General features: G+C 47.8%; 2 protein-coding genes across 3 annotated transcripts in view; one reads left to right on the top strand and one right to left on the bottom strand.

Moving 5' to 3' along the window:
* Positions 1–5,579, bottom strand: part of RNF38 (ring finger protein 38) — a 112,274-nt gene extending 106,695 nt beyond the window's left edge. Inside the window, exon 1 of one of the 2 annotated variants that reach the window (XM_027446329.3) lies at positions 5,392–5,579. In XM_027446329.3, the coding sequence (XP_027302130.2) occupies positions 5,392–5,572 (181 nt within the window). In that variant the 5' untranslated portion in view covers positions 5,573–5,579. The remainder of the gene's footprint in view (positions 1–5,391) is intronic. The other variant, XM_038170920.2, reaches the window with a different exon arrangement.
* Positions 5,571–12,327, top strand: LOC140000660 (uncharacterized). The gene is made up of 2 exons (XM_072030993.1): positions 5,571–7,217; positions 11,437–12,327. Exon 1 carries the CDS (start codon positions 5,571–5,573, stop codon positions 6,498–6,500), a length of 930 nt encoding a protein of 309 aa, XP_071887094.1. The 3' UTR covers positions 6,501–7,217; positions 11,437–12,327.
* Positions 12,328–14,402: the final 2,075 nt, after the last annotated feature.

Genomic DNA, 14,402 nt, shown 5'->3' on the forward strand with positions numbered 1-14,402 from the left:
TTAAATAGAGCAAAGTATTCATTCTTTGCTATGCATTACACATCAAATGACTTCTGAAAGAAAACTTGATCTTTAGTCACCAGACCATACGGACAACAATATTTTTCCCCTCAAGAATGGAAAATGTTTTCCACATTCAGGGAACTTCAACATCCAAGTGGGTATTTATGGTTCTCCATATACACAAAGAAAAAGAAAGAAATATTTTTGAGCAAGCATAAATGAGTGCAAGCAGAAGGTGTTAAAAAAAAAAAAAAAAAAAGCAACAACAAAACACAACAACAACAACAATAAAAAACAAACAACCCAACCCAGGAAAACAAGGATGGAAGAAAGCAGCACCCTTATATCAGAATGTTCATGCAAACAGTTTCTCACTGCAAACTTCTTACGATGCTCTCAGGTAGTCTGCCTTATCATCATCCCACCCATACCTTGCCTGACACAGCTTCACCTGGACTTCTGTTATGAATCAGATGGCATGAGAGACCACCTAAAATACCCAGGGTGAAAAATCTAAGACAAAAATAGCTGAAGTGCTATTGACAGAAAAGGATTTAAACTCTTTCTTGGAAACAAGCGAGCAAACAAACAAAAAACAAAAAACCCACAAAACTGACAACCCTGGCTCAAAAAGATCCTGTGCATGTGTGGATTTAATTTTGCCAATTAATGTTGTGGGTGGAAAAAAAGGGTTGGATGAGCAGCAAAAGTGAGTATGAAAAGGCAAGAAATTGTTTTGCTGGGTTTTGTTTTTGTTTTTTAAATTGAGCACAGTTCTTCCAAGGATTGGCAATGTTCACACTCATGTTTAGTAGTATGCTTATTAAGCAACTTCTCATTTTAACCTTTTTCTGTGACAAGGCAAACATTCTTCTCTACGCTACGCCTGTGAAATTTCTGTCACAGAATTCCAGTCCTTACACCCGTCTTTAAGCATAATCCCTGTGTGATGTAGCGAGAGCACAAAATCTGCCTTGCTGCCTTATTTTTTTTCTGTAAGGAAAAAGGATCTTAAGGATCAAATGGTACACGCAGAGTGCCTGGGATGTTGACTTCAGGTGGACGTAAAAAGGCAAGTGTTGTAGTTTTGTCACTAAAATACAGAAGAATCATGCAGACATAAGAGGGAACTGACAGGACATGAACCAGGACAGTACGCACGAATATATACGTGTACTTGTAATTTTGGGTGACATTTCATTTCTCTGAAGTGAGACTTTACTGCACATTGAATTATCAACTATTTGTTATTAGTCAGGATGGATTTATCAGTTGCAAAATGGGACAGACCAATACAAATTGTACAAGATATTAGACCTGAATTGCTTTCTAGCTACATATCCATGAAACCTTCACTAATACCTTTGGTGTGACACCAGCAGAAAAAGCAACAGAGAGAAGAAGTGTTTGTCACCAGTTATATACGCACACTCACGTCTAACACTTTTTTTGTTTTGATGGAAGCACCTGAATTTATCTTTAATTTGGAGCAGCAAACCTAAGGAAGTATAGAAGGAGATGCAGATAATTACTTGCCCACTTTCGAGGCACTTCACAACTTCTAGCTGAAAAAAGACAGATGAGTTTGCAAACCAGCTCAATTGACAGCCACACCACTGCTCTTCACCACGTTTTTCTGTGTGGGCCCCAAACTCTCATCCTTCTGACAGCTGAAGGATCCATTCCAGGAGACCATGCAGTTCAAATCCACAGACACTGACAGAAACTGGTATCCTGACAGATTACACCAAGAAGGCAATTTAGGTTATTTTGTAAGCAGACATTGCAAAGCAGAGTACGCATTTCAAAATTAAACATTTATCTTTGGTCTTCTTCCTAATATTATACAGATCTTTGTACTGTAGAGACAGTTCAGATTTTTTCATTCCCATGCTCCTGCCTATCCTACATTTGAAAAATGCCAGTGTAAACAGGGATAAAGTAGTTTGTGCTGCTAAGACTACAGTTTAAAGACCCACATATTCATTTTATTTGATTTTTTCTCCTGCAAATGTAGTCATCCTAGTCTGACACTGCCTTTAAATCCTTAAGTCTGGGAAAAAAGAAAAAAGAAATACTTGCTAGCATTTGCTCGAACTGGTTGGTGCTCACAGCACCTAAGAAGCATACTTCCAAAACAACTTTATACAGTATATTTATAGCATAGAACAATTTTATGTCATAAAATTATAATTTCCAGTTTACATAAACACTGCATATTTATTAACTTACTAAAGCAAGTCAAAAAGAAATGAAAGTGATAGGGAAGATAGACACAGAGCATGACTTAAAAGCAAAGTACACATTACCTGAAAACAACTAAATTACAAAGAAGTACATCTGCATTTATTTCCCAAAGCAGTCCCAAAATATGCAACTTATTTCTATTAATGTCTTGAACTAAGTGCTCAACATATGTCTGCTAACTTTAATTCCACTATTACCAGGATCTAATCAGAATACACCTACTTTATGTAAAAACCAAGGCCTTCTATCTTCAATTTTAATTCAAAACTAGCAAAAACAATGCACCAACGTTGCAATAAGTAATTCTGAGATAATAAGTGCAATTACGATTTAGTGCGTGGGATAAACTGTTTCTACACACTGAATATACACAGTAAAACACTGCAGATATACAACAGTGTGGTAGTCCTAACCAAGAAGTACCACCAAGCCATGCACTCCCGAACACTGCACTTTAAACAAATTCAAATCCAGGTGCTGTGAAGTTTTACTTTGTTGTTTTTGTTTTTAATCTACCCAAATCAACCAAGATACTTGTAAACCATCCACATACTGGATGCACTTTGATTAGGAAGGAGCTGTATGTGCATCTTGCCCTATTTCACACGTTTATAAAGCTGTGCAGGCATCACTGTGACACAAACCAGAAGACTTGCGCCCATCTCCAGATCATCAGGTCCAACCATCCACTTAACCCTACGTGTTCACTGCCAAACCACATCCCTTGGTGCCACATCCACACGTCTCTTAAACACCCCCTAGGACAGGGGCTCCGCCACCTCCCGTGGCAGCCCATTCCAATACCTGACCACCCCTTCCGTGAAGAAATTTGCCCTGATATCCAACCCAAACCTCCCCTGGCTCCACCACGCATCCAGAGGAACTGCCCCACAGCTGGGGCACGGAACCAGACGCACCACGTGCAGGTAATTGCTCGAGGCACACAAGCTCGTGTGGGCCCATCCCAAGAGGCAGGGTGCTGGCACTTGGTGCTCAGCACGTGCTGCATTCGGCAGAAGCACCGCGAGCCCGGACAGCCTCCTACCATGCTTAGCGGGCCGCCCCGGGGCTCTGCAGGGTGGGTTATGCTGGAAAACTGGCACCCATCCTTCCATCAGCACTGCCAGCTTTTCCAAACAGAAAGACTTTGCAAATGATGAGTTATCTGCCTAAATATGCATCACCCGTTACTCCTTCTAACAACGTTTCCCGACAGGACTTGGCCTCATGTGCATCTTCAATGTTGTTTTTAGTTTTAACATGATTCTAGCTCAAGACTTTGCGACATAAGAAGGATGTTAACTAACAGCAGCAAAATTCAGCAGGTGACATCCAAAGGGCCGACCTGCGTAGCAAAGGTGTTTAGGAGAGCATCTGTTTTCAGCAGCGTAGACATCACCTTTATACCTTTGGTGCCAAGCACATTGTGAGTTTCAAAGTTACTTTTCAAATGCTGCAAAGCCTCAGAAAAGTAATATAGACCCCTTACAAAAAGTGAATCTAAAAATTTCCACTGCAGCCACACTTTCCTCCTCCCAGCCGACAACCACGCCTCTAGGTCATTTTCTCTCTTGCACTGAGAAGATGCACGAACCCCGTTGGAAGCAAAGTACTTTACTGAAGGTGAAGTGCCTCTTAAGATCAGGATCAATTTCCTGAATGAAACAAGGAATCAGCTCTTCTGTGTGGTGTTTTCTGGTCCAATATCCTTTCACTAATTTGACAGCCATGAATAGAGACTTTCCCTTCTGCTGACACACAGGGGGAGAACAGACACACAAAGAAACAACAGCAGCCAAAAAAAGAACCAGACAACACCAAAACTACTTCTGCCGGGGGAAAAGAAATAAAAGAAATAGCACGTTCTCTCAATCCTGCCCATAAATTATGCCAAGTTTGCTAGCCTCTCGCACTTGAAGGCTGGATCGTAAGAATACAGGCTCTGTTTGTTTGTTTTATTTTCCCCTAAAGTTAAAATACTGGGACCACCAATGGGAGACTACTGCTTTCAACAGCACGTCCAGGAGGATGCTCAGCAAAACAATCCAAGCTTGGCCCTGACGCCACAGCTTGGCACATCGCTTTTTTCCTCTGGTGGCAAATATCTGAATGGGACAGGGAGAGTGCCACATGTTTGGTACGACAGCCTTTCCCTTTGGAGGAGGAGAAAAATACACACTTCTCACCCGCACGCTAGAAATCTCCTGGATTGGCCCGTGAATTATGAAATTATCTCGAAAACAGAAGATGAATCAGAGATCACACTACACAAAAACAATTTCTGTATTTCTGAGATCACGACTAACAGCCAGCATTCACCCGCTAACGGCGCCCGAAGCGTGCTGTAAAACTTCACCATTTCACCCCGGCACCGGCAGCAATGGCTCTGAGCACAGCTTCTGGCTCCCCCGGCTACCTCCCAGCACGGGAGCTCTGCCGGTGAACACCCAAAACTTCGGGACAAGCCCCCGGAGCCCTCTTCATTTTTGGGAAAAGGGAAGGGAAGGTGCCGCCCGGCCCGGCAGCCAGCTGTGGGTGCAGCAGGGCTGCGCTGAGCTCGCCCACCGCAGGGTGCGGGCTGCGTTTCCTCCTTCCTCCCTCCACCCAGGGCCCCCGGGGCACGCAGGGGCATCTCCCACCGCAGGACGCTTCAGGCTGGCAGCGGGACCCCCACCCCCCAGCACCGCCGGGGCAGTTTTGGGACAAAACGCTGCAGTACAGCTTCGGGCAGGCGAAGCCCCTCCTGCCGCCGGGCTGTACCTGCAGGCTCCCCCCCCTCCTCCCGGACACCCCACGCGTGAGGCCCACGCAGCCGCGTGTCCCGGGCACCTCGGGAGGGCGATTTTGGTTAACCCCCCCCCGGCGCCCACCCAAACACCACCAAACTCCATCCCTGCCTCCCGCTGCTGCTCGGCAGCCCCCCGCCAGCCCGCAGCAGGCCGCCGTGCCCTCGGGCAGCCCCGCCGGGCGCACGCCCACCCCAGACCCACCCCAGGGACCCTCCCGCGGGCACCCCCCGGGTTTTGGGGGGGTCCCCGCACCCCCGCTCCCCGCCGGCAGCTCCGCCCCGCCCCGCCCCGTCCCGCCGCGCCCCCCCCAGCCCCGGGGGCGGCAGCTCGGGGCCGTGCCCGCCCCGCTCACCTGGCGGCGAGCCCCTGGGTCCCGGGGCGCTGCGGGGCGCGGCGGGGCTGCCCCGGCCCTGGCTGCGCGCTCCCGGCTCCGGCAGGCTCGGCCCGTGCAGAGGCGGCGGCGGCGGCGGGGGGCAGCGGGCGGGGGGCGGCGGCGGCGGCGGGGGGGGGAAGCGAGCGGCGCCGCCGCTCATGGCGGGTGCGGGGCGGCCGGGGAGGGGGCGAGCACGGGGCCGGGGGGGCGCCGGCAGGAGGCAGGGAGCCGGGGGGGAGGCGGCGGCGGCGGCCTGGGCGGCGGGGGAGGGGGAGGACGGGCAGGAGGAGGAGGAGGAGGAGGAGGAGGAGGAGGGGGCGGGCGCGGGGGCGGGGGGAGGCAGGAAGGGGGCGGTGGCAGGGGCCGCCCAGCAGCCGCGATCCGAGCCGGGCGGAGCCGCCCCGCGCTGCTGCTGCTGCCGGCGGCGGGCGGGGGGACGGGGGCTGGGGGCGGGCTGCGGGCGGCGGGGCACGGGCACGGGCACGGGCATCGCCCCCCGACGGGACGGGACCGGCGCGCTGGGGAGCCGCCGCCCGGCGCTGCGCCGGGGAGGAGGACGACAAGCAGCAGGAGGAGGAGGAGGAGGAGGAGGAGGAGGAGGAGGAGGAGGAAGTCTCCCCGCCTGCTTCCTCCCTCCGCCGGCCCGCCGCCTTCCCGGGGCCGCCCCCCGCCGCTCCCGGTGCCGGCGGCCGCCCCTCGGCTCGGCTCCGCTCCGCTCCGCCCGGCCGGGGGTGGAGGCGAGCGGGGCCCGGTCGGACCCGGCTCCCCCCCCCCGGGGCCCCGGAGCCTCCGCCCGCCCCGCGCAGTCGCGCCGAGCCCGGCCCCGTCCGCGCCTGCGGCTCCAGCTCCACGCCCGTGGGGCTGCACCTCGGGGGTCCGCAGCCCCGGTGCCCACGGGGCATGGGTGTGTTGGGCTGCTCCGTGCTGCTCGGGGTTTGTGGTCTGAGCGCCACGGAGCTCGCCCGCTGCTTGCTGAGCCCCGTCCCGTCGCCTGTGCCACCCCTGTGGGGTGCCCGTGCCCCTTCCAGGCGGTGTGTGGTGACGGTCGGGGCTGCTGCTGGGTGATTCATTTCTGGATGGCTTCCTGAGGGGAAGCTGCTGCTGAACGGCTCCCCGGCCGAAGCTGTTACACAACGCAGCGCTGTGGCACTGACTTCCTTCCTCATCAGCCCTCTGAAGCGGGGCAGAGTCAAAGGCTAGAGGGTGGCTCTGCTGCAGGAAAAGGCCCGAAAATAGCGTCAGCCGTTCAGCTCAATCCAACTGGGATGCACCCAGTTGGTCTGACAGAAACAAGCAAAAGCACTTCAACCACTGAGCTAACGTGCACCCCTGGCCACGGGCTCTCAGGGAGGTCAGGGAGGCCACTTCTGAGGGGCTGGGGTCGGTGGGCCCATGGACGTGTAGCTGCGGGGCTGTGGTGCCTGGCACTGCGTTTGCTGCTGGGGCCGGGCTGTCCCGTCCTCCTGTCATGCTGGTTCTGAATAAAATCTAGAGCATATCATTACAACAGCCAGATCCGGCCTTTTTCCAAGTGTCTTTTAGCTCAGAGGGGACAGAAAAGGTGATCCCTTTTTAGCCCAATAGCTTATTAGGCTGATTAATGCATCTGGAAAACAGACAAGCTTTTGACAGGAGCCTTCTTCAGGTCTGTTTAAGGCCTCCAGATACTTAAAGACGAGGTTTTCTCTCTGTAATGTTGAAACAACTGGTGTCTCGTTTCTCTAATTAGAAATGAACTGACAGAAGTCTAGAGGTAAACTCACTGGTGGGTTAAACTCAGCAAGCAGATCCAGGCAAAAGTTAAGGTGAGTGATTTATTTATTTATTTTATGTTACAGCTTTCATTTTGTTTTAAAGTTTACAAACTTGAAATACTGCAATGACCAGACAGCTAGTGTTCTCAGTATTGTAGACGTAGGTGAACTCAAGAGTTCACTGGTTTGGCTCAGAGCAATCAGTATAACAACGTCTCATGCTGCTGCAAGCCGCCTTGCAGGTCAGGAGCACTTGTTTCTTCCAACCTCGTAACTAACTTGTCTAAAACAACAACAACAAAACCCCACAAAATTTGAGTGTGGATTTCTGCCAACTGGTCTGCCAGAATCAGGCATACAACACAGTTCTCAGGGTTCCAACCAGTCCTGAAAAAGGTGACATTAGCTGTATTGTTTCATTAAAAATTGATCCAGTTGAGCCTCCACTGCACCCAAAGGCATCTCTTAAAGACTGTTAGCAGCTGAAGTGGTGTTTAAGGCTTTGTGTCAGCCACACATTGCAGTGGGATGCTATTTACCCTGAATACTTTGTTTTCTGTCTCTCAGTGATGCTGAAGTGCATGATTATGAGGGGTACATGGAGAAAAAGAAAAAAGAAAAAAAAAAGCTTAATCCAAATATGACTGACACAATGGCAGTTAATTGAAAAAAAAAAAAAAAAAAGGATCGGCAGGGTTGTGTCAGATTTTAAAAAAAAAAATAAATTCAAGAGAAAGCTGATATGCATGTTTTAAAAGTGTTTTCTTCATGGGCAAATAAGCATGTTCTTTCAGAAATTCCATGTAGAGAAAATCCATGTCCAGCTTCCTGCTGACATTAAGCTTTCTTCTAACTAGTTAGAAAGACATTGAAATCAAGAAGAATTAAAACAACAGCTCTAACAGTTGACTGCAAAAATGCAGGTGTTTGCAACAATGCAGGTACCCCTGCAAAGTATTTCCAGTGGTGCTAGCTCTGTTCCTGCTGCATGTTCAATGTCTGCAGCCATCCCTCCCTTACTGCAGGCTAAGAGACCCTGGGGGTTGCGCTCAGCCACCTCCTGGTTGGGAAACAGAGGGGATGCAGAGCAGGGGACGTGGAGCAGGCAGCAGGGCTGGCCCTGCTGGGGACAGAGTAGGTCACTTGCTGAAGCTGCTGATGAGACATTGCGAACCTCAGTGAAAAGTGAGGTATGCAACAGGTAGAAGATGTAACACATCTCTCAGGAAACAAATTTTAGCATTAGTAACAATTGGAAATATATCCAGGTCCTTTACTCCTACAAGATAACATTTTCCTAGTAGGCAGTCACACAGACAGTGCGGAGCTTTCAGATGGGCCCTCTGATTTTCCTTCCTCCTGCTCCATCCCAGCATTCGCTTGCTTTGAAGCTGCACGGTTGCTGGACTCCCCACTCACAGTCATTCCTGTACTCTGCTGTAGGTTCCAGCCGAGCTGAAAAAAACTCACCCTAGGCAAAGCTTCATGAGGAGACGAGAAATCATGTAGCTGAGCATACATAGCTGAAGAGCACGCACAAATACTTGCTTATCTGTACTCAAACAGGAACAAGGAACCTAAGTGAAAAGAGAAGGGCTTTGCCTGTGCGTGACAAGAGCTGTCTGTACCGTCTGCAGTTCTTCCAGGACATACTTCTTGCTTCCTATCTTCACACTACCCGTGTGTCACTCCTAGTGGTCTTCACTGAGTGACTTCAACAGTGTAGATGCAATGTTGCAATAGGGAGAACATCCCAAATGGCAGACCTTGGAGTCAAAGGAGTGCCAAATGTAGCAAGTTGGGGTGGCAGAGACACCCACACAGTGTCAGGTGCAGAGGAGAGGTGCTGCTCTTTGTTGACCTGCAGGGGTGAGCACAGGAGTCATTGCCTACAGGGCAACTTAAACCAGTGGAAAGATCATGCTGGCATCAGGCTTCAAGGCTCTTTGCATCCGTGGCCACAGAGAACAGTGGTTTCTATTTCAACAGACAAGTGGAGAAGCTGTAACTTCTGAAGTTACATCTTGACCAGTAGGCTCGTGCATGAGTACAAGGGGAGCACAGCATTTGGGAGGCAGAACCAAAGAACAGGGAGGCTGGGAAGGCAACCAAACTCGAACTGTCCCGGCATTCTTGGGAACCCTTCCCAAAGTATGTCTCATCCCTCAAATATGTCAAACCAACACACAGGCAAACCAACATCCTGCATGCTGTCACAGCAGCACTTCCCTCTCGCTCTTCTCCCTGCCTTCTCAAAGCTGCCCGCCCTGCCTGAACCATGCTTTGCCTTTCCGGCAGAGGTGTGTTGATGTATCATCCCCTCAAATGACCAAGGCTGTGGTGACCAGGCACACGGCTCAGCTAGACAGGATTGTCAGGTGCTGCTACCAGTGTGCTGGCTTAACCTAGTTCCAGAGCAGCACCTGGAACAGCCCAACAGTGTGGGTTTTAGCACACACTTGCAACAGGAAGGTTGTACCCCTGTGGGGGCATTGATCTGCTTGCTAGTGTGTGCTGAAGACCAGCTGTTGCATCCTCACTGCTTTTTTTGTGTAGAGGACAGTGGCACACTGATGCTGGATGTAAAACATTCTCACCCTCTGCTTGTGTGGCTGCACATCTTGTTGGCTGGCTGCTGTGCTTCAGACCCCTATGTACAGCTGGTTCTGGGCAATCTTGGGTTGCAGTACGCTTTGAAGGAAAAACAATGAAAGGACTGGTAGCTAAGCTGGCTTTGTACCTTTTTCATTGCATCTGTAAATTAAAGCTATGCTCTCGCACTAACGGGGGAAAAAAAAAGTCATTGTCCCCTGCTTTAATCTCTGCATCCTGAATGGTAAGAGGAACCTCCATATATTCTCACACAGAGCTTACACTAGATGAATGAAAACTAGCCTAGTCAACCAGGTGCAAGTCTGTGCACAGATGGCTGATACTGAAAAACGAAGTGAATTTTAAAAGAAGTAGGAAACCTCAGGCATCAGCCCATAGCCAGTCTCCAAAAGGTTAAAGATAAATTCTGTCCAAAGAACAGATGAGACTACAGCTGCCAGCAGTGGGCTTCTTGTAACTTCTGAAGTGTCTGGTGTTGGCTATAGTCAGAGAAGGGTTCCTAGGAAAGGTGAACCCTGTGCCAGAGACATTAGCAAATTGTCTGACAATGTCAAGGTTCCTTAAAACAAGTAGAATTATGATTCACTTTGTATACATAAATAGCCGTAGTATAGCTATACCGTATTTATTGCTGTGTAAAGTACCCCTGTAGCTGATGCAAAACCCAAGCTAAGCTGCTGGTATGTCAACCAACTTTTGCAATACTTCAGTCAGAGCAGAGTAAGGCAGCAAAATGACAGAGCTGGCACACTAGGCTTCTCTGCAGCATTGGTGCTTGGCACGATTCACCTGCCACATGTGTCTCCAACTCAAGACCAAATGCCCACCTATATTTTATGCCAAACATCTGCGTTGTACAACAAATTAATGTTTTGGTTCCAAGTATAGAACAAAGCATCAGACCAGCTCAACATTAGAACAGATGTAGGTTACATGAACAATCTTACGTGAAATGTCGCTGTGGTTTGATTAGGAAATACTCGAAAAGGAAATATGCATGAAATATTTCAGTACCTAAGCCAGACTCTAAAAGGCTTAGAGATCCCACATGAGGCGCAGGCAAACTACATGACCATTTTGCTATAGGCAGGACTGTAGTGATGATAATTCATGTCCTCTCATGTTGTCATGCCTCTACGTACCAGATTAAATAAAAAAAAAAATCAAAAAAAACCCAAAAAAACCCACAATATTTTCTGTTTATTTTATTATTTTTTTTGTTCTGTTTTGTTTTTGTTGGTTGGTTGGTTGGTGTTTGTTTTTGTTTAAAATCTTTCACTGGCAAGGGGTAATAAGATGATTTTTAATTTTTATTTTGGATTAGTATATATTTTCTTAGCTTGGTTTTCAGAACATAAAGGCACATGTGCAAACCTTTCAGTACACTTTGAAATATTCTTTACATTTTCAATTATTAGTTCTTTGTCCTGCATTTTCCTCCCTTTCTGTTTTTTGTCACTTGATGCAGTAGGAATAGCACTGGGCAGGTTTTAAAGAGGGCAAGTTAAAGCATTTAATTTCTCTCTCCCCCCCTCCCCCCCCCCCCATCAGGTTTCTGAAGTTTAAACAGTTTTGTTTAATTACAAACAATTTAAACAGTTTTCAATGGCAGAAAACAAAAAATAAACAGTTTTTAGTCTTATTTTTTCCTTTCCAGGGGTTCTCTTGGAAAACAAAGAAAAAGCAAGATGAAAACCATCAGAATTTCAAACATTTCCAACTTCAGAATAAAGGCATCGAAAGCAGCGTGGCCAGCAGGGCTGGGGAGGTGATTGTCCCCCTCTGCTCTGCTCTCGTGAGACCCCACTGGAGCACTGTGTTCAGGTCTGGGGCCCCCAGCACAGGGAGGACATGGACCTGTTAGAGTGAGTCCAGAGAAGGGCCACAAAAAATGATCAGAGAGGTCTGGAGCAGCTCTCCTATGAAGACAGGCTGAGGGAGTTGGGGTTGTGCAGCCTGGAGAAGAGAAGGCTCCGGGCAGACCTTACAGGGCCTGCCAGTGCCAAAAGGGGGCCTATGGGAAAGCTGGGGAGGGACGCTTTGTCAGGGGATGTGGTGACAGGACACAAGAAGTAATGGTTTTAACCTAAGATTTAGATTTGATATATGGAAGAAATTCTTTACTCAGAGGGTGGTGAGGCTCTGGCACAGGCTGCCCAGAGAAGCTGTGGATGCCCCGTCCCTGGAAGTGCCCAAGACCAGGCTGGATGGGGCTTTGGGCAATGTGGTGTGGTGGGAGGTGTCCCTGCCCATGGCAGGGGGGATGGAACCAGGTCTTCAAGACTGTTTCCAACCCAAACCATTCTGTTAGTTATGGAAACTAACCCCCTCTCCCCCCAATATGTATATGTATATGTATATGTATATGTATATGTATATGTATATGTATATGTATATGTATATGTATATATATGTAAATTTAAAAGATATTAACCAGCTACATTGAAAGAAGTGCAAAACAGGTAGCCTGAAGCATTTCAAATTAAGTTTTCAATTTACATTTACAAATAGCTCCATTTTTAAAGTGTGCTCTCCTCTCAATGCACAATAAAAGAACTTTTCCAATCTCTGAAACTTGTCTTTCTTAGATGCAAAGTATTCTGGAAAGCTGAGCGCATTTGGGCACTCTGGAGTGGGGCAGAGAGTGAGTTAAAGGGTTCAGCATTGGGAGCTGAACACAGCTAAACCTGCTGTGATGAGGTTTGGGTTCACTTACACCCTGGGCAGCTGGCAAGGTGTTTGATCCGTGGTTAACTGATCAGCAACCTACTTCATATTTTTAAAGTCTTAGTCTTGGTAAGATTCCTTTATTTAGAGAGCAACACAGATATAAGGAAATAATGACAAAATTTTGAATATGTCCAGCCTGAGCGAGTTTTATTTTGGATTAGGAAAAATCAAAAGTGCAAAACAAAGCCAAGAAAGAGCACAGGTATCGTCTCTACCAGAGGCTGTAGAGATCACATGCTCTGAAAAGCATGTATATTATTTTCTTGGCAGAAAATAAGATATATAAAGAGAGTTTGGGAGCATGAGATGCATCTACATTAAGAAAACACTAATACTTACCTCCAGGGATATGGATTGGCAACTTTTACCACAAGCCAATCCCTTTCTTATGTTAAAGCTTGGCAGGGGAGACCTCAAGAGCTTAATTCTACAGAGAAATTTTACTCCCGACACTATCAGAATCAGGAGTGATGCACATGTCGTATTGTAACATATCCACAGAAGGCACCATAGCTGCCAGACTGACACACCCTGTGTTTGATGTATTTGATGAAAACAGAGTTGGTATTTTTCATTCTGGGTTTTGCATGCCTCCCCAGAAGTTTTTGCAGAGCATTCAGTGCAAAGGGATTAGACAGGGACACCCTTCAGCTCTAGTTCTCCCCTCCATCATCATACAATGTCTCATGGTGCCCTCAGTCTCTGGACAGGTTTTGGGGGCAGAGAAATCCCTTCAGACCCGAATCTGTCGTTTTCTTATTTTCATTGCTTATTGTTTATTGCTTTTCATTCCTCATCCCAATCACTGTGCTGGAGCACTAACTGATTTCTCTATGCATTGTCCCTGTTCTTTATCAACTGTCCATCTGCAAGCCATGGAAAAAAAAATACTGCTTATTAATTCCCCAGAAAGAAAGCCTTTCCCTCTGTTTCTAAGAGGCAAAATGCCTGAAATCCTGTTGTGAACTTGTACAATAAAAAAGATATGAGACAAACCACCCCATGATCTACTCTAACAGAGTTCCTTGCCAATAGTCGGGCATGTAGACTCTCTTTTAAAGGAAACGGGATAGTGTCACAGACTGAAAGAGAAACCCAGCATGCCAAGCACATATATGAGGACAATGGGTGTGTAGTATGGAGAGGAGACAATGTTAGGAGAGGCACTCTGCTTGGGTAGCATAGAGAGGAGAAACCTTCCCAAGGCAGTACCACACACCCTGGGGCCCGAGACCCTTCAGGCAGCTTGTGCAGTTGCAAAGGTTGACCCAAAAACCCAAACACCAACTTCCAGGGTGTCTCTGCTCCTCACTGTGAAGGCAAACATATTGCCTTTAATCATGCTCATTGGCTTTTCTGCTTTTCTACCCCCTTGCTCATACAGGGCAATCATCACTTTATTGTAGCAGTTATCAAATAGTTAAATCTGTAAGGCATGCCACTTTTTAGTTTGCTCTTCTCAAGACAAACAAATATGAAAGTGTTCACTTTGTTTGGATTAAATGCAGAGATCCCATGCTCCATTCAACAGACCCATATTGTAGGATGAAGATTGAATACCTTCCTTAAATTGCAATGGCCAAAATCGAATCCTGCTTGTTGCTGTTGTTATGACTCTTGCTACTCTTCTTTTTCTGTCTGTAATCTTTGCTGAGTCTCCTTCTACTTGCTCCCTGTAATTTTTTAGAGATTTTTTTTTACCCATAGCTAGCTCTAGCAACGTACTACTGACGTTTGTAGGTATAGGCAAGTAACGGCTAAAGAAGGTCGCTGGTGTTGAGGCTTGCTAGAAATGACTCTTTTCACTACCAGATGAACTGAACGTATAGCTGTGCACACGGGGAGAGGAACGGCACTTCTACTTCTCCACAGGTGGTACATCCCTGCTGCAGC

Source organism: Anas platyrhynchos, chromosome Z (genome assembly GCF_047663525.1).
Source record: "Anas platyrhynchos isolate ZD024472 breed Pekin duck chromosome Z, IASCAAS_PekinDuck_T2T, whole genome shotgun sequence".
Lineage (NCBI taxonomy): Eukaryota > Metazoa > Chordata > Aves > Anseriformes > Anatidae > Anas > Anas platyrhynchos.